At 39.9% G+C, this 16,486-nt stretch overlaps 2 protein-coding genes across 14 annotated transcripts in view; both read right to left on the bottom strand.

Annotated features, from left to right (window-relative positions):
* Nucleotides 1–80: 80 nt before the first annotated feature.
* On the bottom strand, nt 81–7,042 carry MRPS10 (mitochondrial ribosomal protein S10). Of its 3 annotated transcripts, none has more exons than XM_014279787.3 (7): nt 6,797–7,042; nt 3,860–3,918; nt 3,683–3,755; nt 2,331–2,470; nt 1,742–1,850; nt 539–628; nt 81–270 (listed from the first exon to the last, which is right to left on the bottom strand). In XM_014279787.3, exons 1-7 carry the CDS (start codon nt 7,010–7,012, stop codon nt 184–186), a joined length of 774 nt encoding a protein of 257 aa, XP_014135262.2. In that variant the 5' UTR covers nt 7,013–7,042; the 3' UTR covers nt 81–183. The 3 variants fall into 3 exon arrangements, with proteins under 3 accessions (XP_014135262.2, XP_005439044.1, XP_055582204.1); XM_005438987.4 differs by having other exon boundaries at nt 6,825–6,977; XM_055726229.1 differs by lacking the exon at nt 6,797–7,042 and adding an exon at nt 6,251–6,771.
* A 3,422-nt stretch (nt 7,043–10,464) lies between these two features.
* The window catches only part of TRERF1 (transcriptional regulating factor 1), a 100,530-nt gene continuing 94,508 nt past the window's right edge, over nt 10,465–16,486 (bottom strand). For all 11 annotated transcript variants that reach the window (XM_055726222.1, XM_055726217.1, XM_055726223.1 and 8 more), the window contains 5 exons: nt 14,227–14,315; nt 13,276–13,389; nt 12,321–12,509; nt 11,657–11,865; nt 10,465–11,006 (listed from right to left, as the gene is read on the bottom strand). In XM_055726222.1, the coding sequence (XP_055582197.1) occupies nt 10,685–11,006; nt 11,657–11,865; nt 12,321–12,509; nt 13,276–13,389; nt 14,227–14,315 (923 nt within the window). In that variant the 3' untranslated portion in view covers nt 10,465–10,684. The remainder of the gene's footprint in view (nt 11,007–11,656; nt 11,866–12,320; nt 12,510–13,275; nt 13,390–14,226; nt 14,316–16,486) is intronic.

Below are 16,486 nucleotides of genomic sequence, written 5' to 3'. Positions count from 1 at the left end.
CAAACCACTTTATAGTTGTTCAGACTACATGTACTGGAATTATGATCACCAATAACTTGATGAAACAAGAGTTTATATAATTACTTTATAAAAGAACTTTTATTTAACAGTAGACTGTCTCAGTAAATTAGGTTGATGGGAGCAACCAATTTCAGCACTATCGGAGCCAAGTACCTGGTGAGTTCATGACTTGACTTCAGTTTCTTCTACTTGAGGTCGTGTATCCCAGACTGGCTCCTGAATGTGTTCAGGTATTTTCTCTATCTTAGTCTAAAAGGAAATTAAAGCAACCGTTTGTCATACCAAGTAGTTAACATCTAACCGCTTTTTTCAGTCTGCTTTGGAATATTCATCCGATTACAAATGCCATCTAGTGGCGTTTTCAAGCAATGCAGCTGCTTTACCACAGTACTTGGAAAATATTCCTTTCAAACTACAGGCATTTCGTCTTGCTAACTTTCTCAAGACTTCAGTAGTTATTGGTACTTGCTTCAGGACTTAGTTGCATAACAGTTAATAATTTCAGGTAGAAACTCACCTTTTTTACTTCCATTGCAACCCCTTCAGGTAAGTTTCGTTGAACATACTCCAAGTAAACTGCAGCAGTACTGCTTGTTAGGTATTTTAACTAAAACAGAAGTAATGTTTTTTAATGAATTACCATTATTATCAGTTCAAATACGAAAAAAATTACTTTGCTCTAGGTTTTGTAGTTCTTGCTATGGGACCTGACATCTCACAGGAAGGCAGCTTCCATAATACTGAACAGAGGCAGCTGAGCAGCACACAGTTCTCAAGCAAGTATGAAGTAATAAAAAGAACTCCGCAGAACTGTGCATACTGCCTGTGATCACATCTTGGTTATGATGGAAGTGGTGGATCTTAACACTACAGGTATCAGATGAAATGAATTACAGGTTATGCAAGAATTACCAGGTTTTGTCTACTCTCAGAGTTCAAGCTTGTAAATCCTGCAACTCTGGAATTCCATTGAATTACTGGTTTTCTAGTTTCTTCTGGATGGCAGAAATAGTGCTTATGGTTTGCGGGCAGACATCTGTACTGCACTGATGTCTGGGGACTTAAAGCAAAGTCCCATTTTGCTAAGCACTATGCAAATACACAGTAAGACACCCAGGAACCACAAAATGCTGACAGCAAACGCTTCTTCTAAGAAAGTCAGCCACAGCTGTGTTCTAAACAGTACAGAAGTCTGTGTCACCAGCTGTAAAGCTAGTGGTTTGTATACACTTCCTTTCTTGTATATCCCCCACGCAGTTCTAGTTTGCCACATGATGTTGCATAGGACAAAAGTATGTGTGTTCAGAAACATCAGACAAACTCACGAAGAGAACAGAACCCTTAGTGACTGGTAGTTGCAATAATTTAGCTACACCTTCCTTCCTTCCTCACAAAGTTCCCATCCCACTAATGCCTGGAAACCAAGAGCATAAAACATATAAAGATAACCCTCAATTCTACCTTATTTTTAAATAATTTTCAGCTGTTAAGATGATGGTCAAAATCAGTCTTTAAATCCAAAACTTACGTAGGCCGTACGTTCAGAATAATTTGTGTCACATTTGATGTACCTAGGTCAGCTCTTTTCTGCCATTTCCTGCACTCTGTTCCCCAATCCAAGTAAATAGGAAGTCTGTGCTCGCTCCTGTACTAACATCTATTAACATCTTTAGATTGTGCACCTAGAACATACTTTTGTTTTTCCCCACACCTCTCTTACCTCCAAACACATGTAATGTGTTCTCATTTCATACTGAACTCTGTGTTTCTTGTAAATGTGTACAGATTTTAAAAGTGTCAATCGTTCTATCTTCTTCGGAGGTTTATGTCTGAACAAAGCACAAAAAAAAATATGTCATTTTATATAAAAGATGCTAATACTAATTATCTGAAAGATTATGCTGAAATCCCTGTTCTTATTTGACATTTAGACCTACAAGGAAGTATTAAACACCGGTACAATTTATTATTAAGCCACATTGGCACGGTTAATACTCAGGTATTAACTAGCATTAGTTTCAGGGAAGCTAGAGCACTGATAACTGCACTTAAAGTACTGTCAGTATCCTTCAGGTAGTTAAAATGCACTTCATCTATGGCAGCACTGAGCATAGACCTGCTGCTCCTTTCTCATCACTGTGCTGCCATCTAAGAAGTGTTAAAACGTATAATCTGAGAAAAAAATGTCAGATTATACCTGTTTCTTCCAAAAAAAAAAAAAAAAAATACGTCTAAGCAGAGAATCTGAATTACAGCAGATTAAGTAGGAAACATCTGACACCACATCGCTCTACAGATCAGTTACTTACACTTTTTCAACAGAGATGCCAAGTTCTTCAGCTGCAAGTACTGCAAAATATTCATAGCTGTCCAACACAGCTTTATCGTGGCCTTTAACTAAAAGGGACAATCTCTTGTACAGCGTTTCTGGCTCATCTGAAATAGTTATCTGCATTTTTAAAGAAAGGACATGAGTTACCACTCCACGCTCCCCTTAATTAATGCACGCACTGCATATTTTCTTAGCCTGTGGACATCATTTGTAGAAGAGGAAAAAACCCACACACTGTTAGCTGCTTATTTTAGTTTATCTGTAAGAGGTTGACAGTACTACCTCGACTGACAGTTCTCACTCTTACCAGGGAAGGCAAAAGCATGAAGAGATACCTAACTTCTGAACATTTAGGTAAAATTCCTTCTCAGAAAAGGAAAGGGAATGACAGATAAATATGAGGACAACAATAGCAAAGGCAAGAATGAAACTCATTCTTAAAGCAAGTCTGGAGCAGCAATATTTGTATTTGAAATTGCAGTGCCACAATACCTGAATTCTCAGACTTCACTTGGGTATGGACAGTAACTAGAACACTATGGAAAGTAACCAGAATTCTCACCTTACTAAGTCAGTTATAAGGCTACTTTAACCACAGTAAAACTCCCCAGGCATATTATCCTTTATGTTTGTACAGGCACAAAACTTACGACTTTCTGTTAAAAATTTATGAATTCTAGTTAGAGCTTCAAACACTGGTGGCCTGTGCTCACTGATCATCTGAAAACCCTTGATGTGTCTAGGAAGCACTGATTTTTCCCACAAGTTTACTCCCAGACAGTTTAGCATAGTAAATCCAGCATGTACCAGACATGACAGGAAGGCTGGATCTCCACTGGATATCTAATACTGCCTGTAAGATTTTGGCTTGCTTGCATGTATTATACAGAGAGGGCATGTGTTTCTGAAGTCCTAGCAAAAATCAAAGCATTCATATTCTAAAAGCAAGATACCCACCACATGCCTTCATGAACTTCCCAACTCATCAGCCCTGGGGCTCCCAGCTTCCGAGCCAAAGACAAAGGCCTTAGGCTGGCTAAGCTGCTGCAGGCACCGAACTGGATGTGGCCAAAAATCTAGTATTTCATAGAGTTACAGCTGCACAGAGGAGGAAAGACAACTGAGAGCTACAGAAATCTTGCTGGGGAGGGTGGAGGGAAAGAAAAAAACCCTCAAATCCCAATAATCTCAAACGTTTCTTTCCCTACAGCAAATCTGATGTCATTAAGACAGAACTTAACAAAGCTGCAATAAAGGAATTCTACCTTTTCTGTACACCCTCTCTGTTACTAAGACAATATACAAAATACCATTCTATAAAACACTTACCAAAGGATTAGTCTTAGGCTCCTGAGCATCAACACGGGATCCAGCCAGCCGTGCTCCCATCGAGCCAGAGTTTCTAGAAATGTGGTAATAGGAGAAACATAAAATAAGTTGTTAAAAGTTGGATTTTTTAGGAAGTGTGGAGGAGAAGTGGGAATAAGGAGTGCCTTTGATACTTACAGAAGAAAACACTGCTTTTGCATAATTCTGCTTGCATAATTGACAGAAAAAGGTGATCCCTGTATAAAACAAATAGGTTATAGCTTTTTCCTCCCCAAGCTGGAAAGTAGCCAGTTAATACAGGTTTATTAAAGGTTACTTTTTTGCACACCAGAGCATAACACATTCCTAGGTACTGATCTGCCAAACTAGAAAGCTTGATCTGTTGGAAAATGCAGGAAAGCAGGAGCATGGAAATGAATTTTAGTATACTCACAGCACCTAAAAAAAGGAACACATTAAGAGCACGCTATAACAGTATGCAGTTATTACTAACAAGGCACCTGAAGAGCAATCACAAAGCATTTTGTTTAGCAGAAAAATGTATTCTGGGTGGCATGAAATATCATTTCTGTACATGATAATATTTTCCCTTTATTTTCACAGTACAACATATATTAGTTTCATCAAGTGACAAGCCTAAGTGGAACTTGCTGTTGTAAATGCAATTGAAAACAGTATCTTAAAATGCAAAAATTCAACTTTTGAATTTAACTGGTAATTTTCCTTTTTTTCAGCAAAAAGTTCCTTGTGATTTGAACACTTTTCTTTTGAAAAGAACATTTAAATAGAAAACTTCTAACACGTAAATGAACCATATTTAAAAGATAACATGACTTTTCTGTGTTAAAAAAGGAAATACAACTGTTAATCAAGATGTAACATTACTGTCTTGCATACTAGAATAATCACTCCCTTCAGAGTATTACGTGGCTTCTAGCTTCCTTCCACTAATTCTTAATTTGGCAAAGTTATAGGCTACTTGAGGGGGGAAAAACACCACGGGAGCCAGAACTTTCACTTGCTTAAGAGAAACTTTGGGCTGAAGCAGAATGCTGAAGGAAAACTAGCTACTTATGCAGCCCCCTGATACTCTTTACTTCAGAGGTGCTGGAGTCATCACTGTAACAGAGAAGACAGATACCCCGCACATGATTTATGCAGGTGACTACAATCAAAACATCAGAAAACAGCCAGAACTGACACTTTTTCAGGTAATCTTAATTTAGTCACTCATGGTTATGTATAACTAATTACATGGTGCTATCAGGTCCCTAGCCTTCTCCAGTATGCATTATTTATTAATTATATATCAGCAGTGAATGAAACTGTTTTCTGAAGTAATTCTGCCTCATTCACTCACTACTTATCCTACAAATTCTGCAATAGGAAGATGACCGCAAGAAGAGGTAGGAGACTTTCCTGTTTACAAAGCTGACTGGAGAGCACAGCTCAATGTGTTCCTTTAGGCAAGCCTTTCAAACAGAGATGTTCACAAATGAGCACTAATGTTCCATTCTTAAGTGCATGATGCCAATAAAAAACTTTAGGTAGGAGCACTGAATACTTGCCACTATAGCTGATAACAATTCAGAAAGTTTTAAAGTTCATGTTGGGCACTGCTTGAACCTTAATATGTAAAATTAAAGAAATACATCTGATAAAATTGTCTTTATCTTTGCAGCTCAGTTCTCTTTATCTCTGCACTCAGAATACTGAGTCACTTTCATTCAACACTAATATGAAATACACTAACATCACCACCTGACACCACTCCAGGGAGCAGACAGGCCCACGGGCACAAAAGATCATATTCAGTTGAAAGGCTTAAACTGTGTGTGCAAGTATATGGCACAGAACCTGACCCCAGATGACAAACTAAGACTACTGACTGGAACTGTAACTAAAAGTTGTACCTGTTTTTTTGGGGGGGTGTTGTGTGTATGCAGTCTCTGCTATGTATTCTTGTACTTCTAACTGCTTGACCTTGTAATATGGTTTTATCATGTGCACACAAAGATATACACACTCGTAGCACATCGTGTTATGTGGGTTTGGATACAAAGAAGTTGTTTCACTCTTCATGTAATAAAGATTAATAAAACAAAACATGATAAACCAGTAGAATTCTATCCCACAGCCTTTACAATATTCTATGACTGCACATCTTATTCCCACCACGTACCATCCCTTTTATTCCTAATTATGCAGGTACACATCAAGTCAAAAGTTTTTGTAAAATAAAACTAAAGGTGCTCTGTGCAAATTTTGACAAAATGATATACTGAATACCCCAGGTAGTAATAATGGTATCCAGCAGGCAGTAAAGTATATTTTAACAGCTTACTTCATTCTCCGATTTATGTATACTTGATGCATTTTTGCTAATGGCCCTCACAGACAGTGGAAAAGACACTCAGACTGCAACATAACAGAATTCAATTTCCTAATAACAGAATTACCCCTCTCCTAATACAAAATAGCCTTAATTATGTTTGGCTGAGAGATGCCTAAGTTCTCAGGAGGAGGCAGATGACTGAAAGATAAGCAAGTCCAGAATACAGCACATACATAGGAGAGAGTTTAGGGCTTCAGAAAATGAGGAGGAAGCCACTAACATCAAATTTCCTCAGCTTGAGAGATGGCAATCGCTCTTGAGAAATCAAAACCTGCAGAAAACAGCGGTAGTATAAAGAGTTTCCCTGTGTTTTTATGCTACAACTTCAAGATTTGAAACTTTAAGACTACAAACAGGCTTGGCGCATCACCTCCAAATCTAAGTCATCTATTCTCCATCATCCCTCACACCCAGAGTACCCGCCGCAAACACACGACTACAGGAACGACTTCTGAGCACGGGCCCCGCGCTGTAAGACCCCAACCCTCCCGCAGCCAAAAGGAAACCACTTGCGATGTCCGCTGCCCGCGGGAGCCCACCGAGGCGGGCAGGCCGGCTCCAATACAGCTCGCACCGGCGACGCGATGGCGGGGTTTGCACAGCGCCGAGCACCCGGCCCTCAGCCGTGCGGCTGAGCCTACGCGAGGGGCGCTGCTCCAGCTCCCTTTCCCCTCAGGAGCAAAGCCGCCGAAGGAAAGGAGAAGGAAAACGGGGCTCACCCGTCCCTTCTCCAGCCACACGCCCCACCTGACAGAGCCGCCGACAAAGCCAACGCGCCGCCATCTTGCCTCAACCCGCTGACCATAGCGCACGGCCCGGAAGAAGAGCGGCCTCATCCGCCACCCCTTCCCCCCTGAAAACCCAGGCGACAGGCGAGCGCCCCCGCCGCCATGGCGGATCAAGCACCCCCCGCTGAGGCGGGGGCACTGCGGCATCGTCCGGCAGAGCCGCGGCGCGGACGGCGCCTCTCCTCAGTGAACGACCTCGGCGCGCGCCCCAGCTTCTTTCCCGCCAACGGCCGCCCCTCTCCTCCCCACTCCCCTCACATACGCTCCGCGTCGCGTTCTCCCAGACGGGAGACCCGCTGCCGTAGGGCAGAAAGCGGGAATTGCTAAATTTTCCGAGCCCGAGGCAGGGTTAAGTGACGGTTTGTTATTTGCTTCTGTTATCCGGGGAGGTGAAGGTGAGAGGTAAAGGAGGTTTCTTCAGCTCTCTCCCCCTGAGAACGCTTTTTACTACAACTGGTTCCTGCCAAGAACAGTTATGCCCACCCAACTGTACAGCAGTGAATACATAAAAATTGTAAAAATTTTGGTTTTTTTCTTGCCTAGAACGATTTAGGAATCCTTTGAAAAAACACACACACGTGAACCTAGTTTTTAACCTTCTCCACCTCTTAAAAATACTTTAGAAAGGTATATAAGCCTGTTAGCAAAACCCAGCCAACTGTATTTTACCGAAGTACATAAATAACTGGAAGCATCATATAAACCCTTTTCTTTTTACACATACAAACAACAGTTAATACTACAACACAGGTTCTCATCCGTACCAAGTATTTAAAGGAAAGGAAATGAAGTACTAATTCGTGTCACTAAGCCACCCTAATGCACACATCCAGGTAGACTGTAACCTGAAATTAAGCTGTGTGCACGTCAAATGCTAACAGCAGGAACCTGAAACCAGCATAGATCACAAGCTATATTAAATGTATAGGTTTTTATTGTTACTTCCTCTGCCACCTAAAGTTACAGTCTGCTTTTTACACTGAAGAACCTAAAATATTTACAACCATCTTCTAATAAAATAACAGTTAAATATTGAAAATAAGATTTTTCTCATAAAATATGTTTTCTGTATGTACAGGTTTTATCAAAGAGGACTAAGTTCAACAGTGAACAGTTTCCCATCATCAACCATCAGCAATAAAACAACTTCTCTGAAATAAAACTGTCTGATTTATGTACAAATAGGCAGAACAGCATCTGTTTAACATCAGCCCATGCAACAATAATAATGAAGTCAACGTTTGAGGCCTAGATTCTGTACTGCTTAAGAAATGTGCATTTCCTCTTTTCCTTTATGAGTAACTTCTTTGGTTGTTGTTGTTCTATTATCTTCTTGGCTAAACAACAAAACAGCACCCAATTAATGTTACAGAACCAGGTGTATATGTATTTATATATACACTAGGTTTAGCACAGATAGCTGTCCAATTGTTGCTAGAAAAGTTCCACTGTAGATTCTTTAATACAGAGCTGCTCTTCAAAATCAAGCCCACAAGTTTCTACTATATTTCACACTGTTCTGACTTCAATTATCACTTTGCTTAAACGCTCAATTTTTTCCCATTAATAGAGGAATCTGAAAACATGTAACCATTTTCCAGTGAAGCAGCCTTTCTCAGAAAGATCCTTAAAAATTCAAAATGATACAAGTTTGGAAAAGAAAGAGTAGACTCTGCCAGGCTTTTTCTAAAAGCCAGCACAAGTTACAGCTCTCAAAAGCCTCAACTTTGCAAAACACTACGACTTGCACAGTCTGTAAGATTTATTATCAGTGGATCCGTTTGGCAGCATACAGCTGAGCACCCAGTCTGCTGAACCTGGGTTGCATGACCCCTGTACAAGTAACATGTCACAGCATGGACAGGAACTGCTGGGGAGCATGCTGACTGGCAGTTTGGAGAAGAAAAGGAGGCTGGCTGCCTGATCTCCTAAATCTTCCAAGTACGCTAATTAAGAACATCATCCCTCATGCAGCAGAGGGAGCAAAATTCCACCCGCTGGTCAAAACCAACTAAAAAAATCCTCTAGAACAACCCCCCAGAACACTAAAACCAACCATGTACACAGGAACTTCACCAACCAGAAACTGAGAAGTGATTTCTCCTGAAGGGTTGTTCTTCAGCATCAGAACATTCAACTTTAAAGTAGAAACCTCAGGACGTTTGGCTGTGACAGAGAAGGCACCTCTCCGCCAATGAGTCCCACTGGTTTTGAACTTGTGTGGTCCGATACTCCTTATCCAGAAGGACTGTGATTTACCCTCATTTTGCATAGTTATACAAGGAAGAAAGATAGTAGAAAATAAGACCCACCATCTCTCAGATTCTGCTTAAGATGTTAGGAACGTGGCAAAAAAACCACCCAACAACCCACCAATAAAACCAAACCCAACCCATAAAAACCCCAAACAACTCTTAAATCTGGAAGATCTGAAATCGATCTTATAAAATACTTCATAAAGTCAGCAATACTCTTCTACTGTGCAAAATTCACAAGAAAATCAGTGCTGCTACCTGTGAAAGCTCTAAAATCAGTATTCACGTTCTGTAATTAAAGGTCCATTCAACCTAACTCCGGTTCTTTCTGAATTCTTTAATTCTACAAGGTACAATTCTTCTGAGATGCTATTTACTTAGAGAACCAAATCTAAATTTATATAAATGGTGTTAGACACGCAGCATGTAGATGTGAACTTAAGGGAGGAGAAACTGTAATCAAGCAGCCATGTCAAATCACCTTTGGACTATGTTTTACTAAGTAAACAACATTTGAGTTTGATGTAATGAGGAGGACTGAAAATGGCACAAGAGTTACATTTCATGCCTACAAGTAATAACTAACTTGCGCTGAAGGAATGTACTCCATCAGTCTCCGTTCCATGGGCAAGAATGTCTCCCTGTATTTGCCTGGTGAGAGAGCAAGAGGCTGCACTGCTTGAGCATGCAGTCTTCTAAAACCTCCGAGATGGCTATTCAAAAGTGTGATTCATTGTCACAGCAAAATATATTTCCAGTGCAATCTGATTACCAGGGTGGTGCTCCTGATTCAGTGTTCCCATCAGATGACGTGAACCACAGTATGATCATCTTTCCTCAATCCTTGAATCAGGTCACTTTAAATTCAGCAGATCAAAACCTTGCTAAAATGGAAGCTCTAAGACGTACAGCGTAACCAACGCTTTTATGAATAGCCTAAGATGTATGCACTAAGGCAAGACGGAACCGAAAAAGTACTGTGATAATTACAAGAGTGGCTGTATCGTCTGTAGTATTTCACAGTAAAATCAGATATATTTTTCTCCTCCACCTCCCTTAAAATGACAGCACAAAGACAAAGAATGTAATAATTTCCTTAGCAGAGATGACATTTAGTCTCTAGAAAATGCTGGAAGTGATCCAGTATAGGCACAAAAAAAAATATACACTTTTATCGAAAGTGTATGAAGATAATTCTTGTAATTGGGGTAAAATGAAACTTGGAAGAGTTAAGGACTAAAGATCTTACCGGGACCATCTGGAGGGAAGTGATAGCAGAACTGTGAACTTCTGTAATTAGTGGCCTTGGAAGTTATCAGCAAAATGAGCTCAGATAAAAACACCTTGTAAGAATATTTGTACCAATTATTTATTTTTCCCCCAAAACACAAATTAATAAAAAAAAAGGGAAAAAAGCAGATTTCTTTTTTTTCCTAGACCTGGATAAAAGAATTTCATTTTCAACAGGTAGTTTACAATCAATGGGGAGCAAAGGAGCAGTCCAGGTTTCCTGAATGATCCATTCAGGGTGTGCTCAGTAGCTGTCTTTATCAAACAACTTTATTTACAACTCAGCATCATCCTGCAGTAGATCTGCATCTTCATCATCCAATAGAAGGTCAGCATCCATGACTTCATTCTCTTCCATGACATCACCCAGCTCCTGAACAACATCATCATCAATGTCACCGACATTTCCAACGTGTTTAACCAAACTCATGTGATCCAGAGGAATCAAACTACACCCAACAGGCCCAGTAGTTCTTGTGATGGTGGCTGCCATTTCTGCAGCCACAGCAGCTTTCTGAGCCTTCTGCCTTTGCTGTTCTTCGTGTTGTCTGTGAGTCTTCATATGAGCATTGCGGCTTTTGATTTTGAAAAATACCCTAAATTTTAAAGGAAAAAAAAAATCAGCTAAAAATGCATTGCTTTTGATGAAGTGAGCCAAAAGAGACTCAACAACTTATCAGTACATTTGCTTCCTTGTCCTGAAATAGAAGTCAGTGAAGTCTGCGATGCCATGGTGAGAATTTCAGGGACAGACTACCAGATTTATGCATCCTGACAGTATCAAAATGGCCTACTCTGACTCTGTCAGAAGTACTTTGTAGCTCCCACAGTTGCTTCAGTATCTATGTGCAACCTAATTCTCCCTGTGCAGGATATTGTTGTGAAACTAAGCACAACAGGGGAAAAGAATCCCATATTAAGATGGGCAAGCTCAAGCACAGAAACACAGAGAAAGTTGCCCACTGTCACATGCAAATCTGTGATGAAGGAGAAAGCTGGACTGTCAGATGTAGAAATTCCAGCAAGTAAATGGCTTCAGGAAAATTGGAGTAAATACTGCAGGGGAAGAATCAAAAACATCATGGAACCAAGTCTCTGAAGGTTTTGGTAAGAGGACACATTATCCAAGGGGAAACTGTTCTTTGACACCATCAGAACAAACATAAAGAGTTTGTCACAACACTATTCATCTGGAATATAAATAGGCAAATGTGATGCAGTACTGCATACAGTCATATTCACTTACTTGCCACACTCCTTGCAAGGAAAAATTGTTGTTGGGTCAGTCTCACCACTTGTTGTGCTGTGGGCAGGTGAACTCTTGATGGAGCAGTATCCGCTCTGCGTACCAGATTTCTGCTTAGTGCCTGGGATGGTGCATCGTGGTTTTGTCACCTGATTAGTACCTCCATGAATGCGAGCATGGCCATTCAGTGCTTGTCGGGAACTGAACACCTGACAGGGAGTAGGGTGGAGGGAAGAAAGAAAAAATAAAAACCAAGAAATACTGCACTGGAACAGGAACTTCAGAAAGAAGTATGCTGAATGCATATTACAACAGAACAACTGTACACGTCTAATATAATCTGCTTGTTTAAATGCTGCTTGCTCTCAGCTATATCCCACTAGAGTTAAAGAAACTTAGTCATAATAAAACAAAGTGGTGAGCTATTACTACAGTTGTATGACAAAAAGGTAGTCAGACCTGTTACCATATAGTATTTCTACATCTCGGGATTCAATTTTACGTACAGATCAGCATATTGCCTATATGTTGTGAGGTGGGAATTAAGAGCAGGCAAAATGATTTGTCCACAGATATTCAGGAGGTATTACTGACCAGGAATTTCCAAAATCACAATTCCCTAGTACACAATCCCCCTACTATTAAATATACCACACACACGTACGGCACCACAGTTTGGCATTTCACAGATGAAGGAAGATGAAGAAAGTGAAAGACTCTGAAGTGCAGGCAGATCTATAGGTCCAACAAGAGGGATAGCTGGTGGGTCAGGAGACTTCTGCATTTCCCTTTCATCTTTTCTGTCTTCTTCAGTCTCCTCATCTTCCTCTAACACTTCCTCTTCTCCACTTGTCTGAAATAGACAGTGCATTTAAGAAATACTATAAAATATGGTCAAAGACAGACAGTACTGGATAGTAAGACACAGACAGTACTGGAACAGCATATTGCTTAGTCAAGTCTGTGTCCGGGTTTCAGTATTTTTTCCCCATCCTGAATGAACTTCTGGTCTTGCTGGAACCACCACCCCTTAACAGTCATGCTATAGCTCATGCAGCTTCACTGCAATGCTCAAAACACCCACCATCTCTACTACAGAGCTGTGGTTCCAAGAATCTACAGATACCAAAGTACAATACTCTTCCCCAGCTGTTAGAATGGCAATGTATGCTATATTCTCAAATTAAATTACTTATTTAAAAATAAAACCCCACATCTCTTAAAACTACTCTGACTACCAGCAATACATACCTTGAACACAAAGAATTGCATTGCCAGTTTGTGTAAATGGTATTTGTACTAGAATATGAGAGCAGCTTTCAGGTGCGCACACAGGCGCAGGCATAATGTCCAGTGGTTTACCTGATTCATCAGTAGCAAAAGCCCATAATTGCTGAACTAGAGTTAGATAATGCACTAGTCAAAACAATTTTATGCCATTACAGTCCAGGAACACAATACCTTGGTGTAGCTGAGGTTACAGAATGCTCATACAGAACAGAATTTAGAATTACAGTGTAATTTAAGTTGGAAGAGATCTGTGTTCAACCTTCTCCTTGTAACAGGATAAATACAAAAATTATCAAGTGTTAAACCTTTTCATAGTATTTTAGACTTACCAGGCATTCTTCTCTCTTTTTCTCTAAACGTGTCCTGTGTTTCCGTCCCAAACGCAAGATTTTCTTCCAGGTATAGTAGTATTCCACACACTGTGCAACTGTCTTAGACTTAACCTGTATTTAAGTAATTGCAGAAATAATCCAGTCTCAATGTTTTGCTTTCATTCAACACAATTTTAACATATTCCAAGAGACAAGCTTTATTTCTCAAAAATTCAAATAGAGAAAAAAAAAAAAAACCAAAAAAATCCAGACAGTTTGACTAGAACAGGAATACTCCTGTAGAACAATTCCATTACTGTTTTTCAGTCAAATCTGTGTTGAATAATTCAGTACATTTCTCTGGGATTCTCTAGCCAGAAAATGACTGAGAATATACTTTTGTAGCTCAAGTGTACAATACCATCAAGAAATCTAGAAATTAAGACATGGTTCCCCAAAAATGCCAATGTTTTTCAGCATGAGTTAACAAGTAACCTACTCTGCCCCAAGATGAGTACAACTTGTCTCTTCCGCTTTGTGGCAGAACACTAAAATTAAGCCCAAACACATTCTTCCTTTTTTAACAGGCATCAACCCTTTCTGGGGCAAGGTTCAGTGCCAGTGACTCAAGCACCTTTTAACAAACGGCTAGAGAACACCAAGATGATAGTGGAGCACCATACTTCTCTTACACATAAAATGCCACGACTTGTGATTCCAGATCTGAAAACTTTTACATGTAATAACAAGATGAACAGATTTAATTTAATTTTAACTGTTTTTTACTGGTGCTGCAGCTGCACACATAGAAACAATCAAATGGAATGAATATACCACTCCTATTAGTGTTCTCGTAACTACTGCCGGCTCTATGCCTGCAATAAGCTGGTCTGGCACTGGAAGGAAGATGAAAGGGAACAGAATTCAGCAAATGGAAAAAAACAATTGACAGAACAGAAATAGCCTTACCATTTTCTGTACAAATATGAAATCTTTGCTGTAGGTGGACAGTGCCTCTTTGAACAGCCTCCTTTCTTGATGTGTCCATTTGTCAGATCCTTAAAAAAAAGGAAGAGTGAATTCATTATAAACGGTTGAACCCCACTATCTTTATGTTGATGTAGTATCTGAAACAAAAACTGGGCAACCTCAAGCACATGCTAGTGATTGCTGCTACCCAAATATAAGTATGTCTGTACTGACTCAGACCTCAAGACCATCTAAGCAGCATTTGATCTCCAGCAGCAGTCACAGGCAGTTGCCTAGGGAACAGTAAGATCAGGGGAAGCAATTACAATGCCTCTCCCTAATTCTTCCTAACCTCTGATCACTTTCGGCACAGGGGATTTCCTGAGTCTGTTGCAATCTCCTTATTTAGTAATTATCCTGGTAAGTGCTGACCCACTCTTCCTTTCAACCAATTAAACTTCTCACACCCAAAAAAAATCCCTTGCCAAGAAGTTTCACAGATCAGTAGACCCTCCACATGAAGAGCCACCTCCTTTTCTGTTTCCTGACTCCCAGTAGCTTCCCTGGATGACCTTCCATTCTTCAAGAGAAAGTAAACCCAACCTCAACCATCAGCTCCATACTATTCAGGAACGCATGTCTCTTCTGCCACTCCCACACCTTTGGTCACTACTGCTGTTCCTCTCTGAACCTTTTCCAGTACTAAAACATTCCTGCAGGGACAAAGGGACCAGGAAGATATGTAACAGTCAACATATAAGCAACCCACAGACTGGCACAGCGGCATCACCATGTTCTCTATCTCTTACATTTGAATTGTTTGGATTTTTAGCTGTTGTAAAATATAGAGCTCGTGCTTTCACAGAACTAGCATTATAATCTCAAAGTCTCATTCTAACTGAGAAGTATCACCACAGAACTCAATATGTAAAGCTTGCGTTGCTTATTCCTATATATGCTGCTTTACACTGAACTACGCAGAAGTTCATCTATCATTTTGTTTTCCAGACAATAACTCTTACAGGGTCCTTTTGCAGCTCTCCACTTGTACAACTTGAGGTAAAACACTTAAATCCTCTGTGATAAAGATCACAAGTAGACAGAGATTGTAGCAATGTGCAATATGCACAAAGAGCTTTCTGATCATTTAATGGAAACTGTACATAAAACTTTCAAATATCATTATTCTGTGTTTGCTTCACCAGCCTAACTGCCCATGAAAAGATGAAATCAACATTTAAATTGAAATGAATTTATGCTTCCTCAGTATAAGTCAAAGAGAAGAAACACAGGATTACGCTACTGCATCAAAGCAGCACCCTGTTTGTAAGAGTGGCAGCATTACATATATTAAAGGAAGGATATGCAAGAAGTCGTAAAGTGGATGCCTTTGAAATGACTTACACTTTAAGAAGATTCTACTTCAGTCTGTCTGAGAGTTTCTGATTCATCTAAAACTTTTATCAAAAGAAATCCCTAATATTCATGTCAATGTTACTATTCTCCATAGAAATGCTTGCCTCTGCACCAAATTCAATTAACTTGGCCTTGGCACCATGCATGGTATTGAACTCTACAGGTTACTTATGTCTATAAAAAGTATATAGATTTTTTTTTTTTATTAGCTGTATATGTTTTTCTTCTCAGTGTTGACTCCCAGGCTCACAAGCTTAGAGCAGGTATCTCACCTTCATATGCGGAAAACTACAAAATTACCTTTTCTGCAGGCTATTCCAGTACTGGATATAAGCATGCATTAGTTATTTCCACAGAGATTTACATTAAATCTCTAAGCATCAGAGAAAGGCACTAGCTTCAAGCCACAAGTTTATTTATTCTGTTATTACCTGAAGATCAGTATGTCAGGCCTTGAATCTTTCCCACCCTGAACCAGTGTCATTCCCTTCTCACACCACTTGCCAGTCATTTGCATTCACCCTCCCTTTGGGCAGGGGTAAAGGCACTGATTCAGTCCAGGGGCCTCCTCTACTATGCCAAAATGTAACTTCAAAAAGCATGACAACACCAACAAAATTTTTGTTTTTGGCAAACCTCTCTAGTCATGCTCTCCTGCCTCTACCCTGCCCTTCTGAAAACCCAAACATAAAACCCAAAAAACCCCCACCATCCAACCCAAAAAATAGAATCAATTCTATGAACTAGTTTTATTGTACACCTAACAGAGGATTCAGGCCTTACATAGTTTCCCCAATAGCTGTGGTATTAGCAGAGACCCTTATAAGATTATGCGGGTTAATTG

This window comes from Falco cherrug, chromosome 13 (assembly GCF_023634085.1).
Source record: "Falco cherrug isolate bFalChe1 chromosome 13, bFalChe1.pri, whole genome shotgun sequence".
Taxonomy (NCBI): Eukaryota; Metazoa; Chordata; class Aves; order Falconiformes; family Falconidae; genus Falco; species Falco cherrug.
The sequence above is the reverse complement of the archived record's forward strand: the minus strand, read 5'-3'. Positions and strand labels throughout refer to the sequence as shown.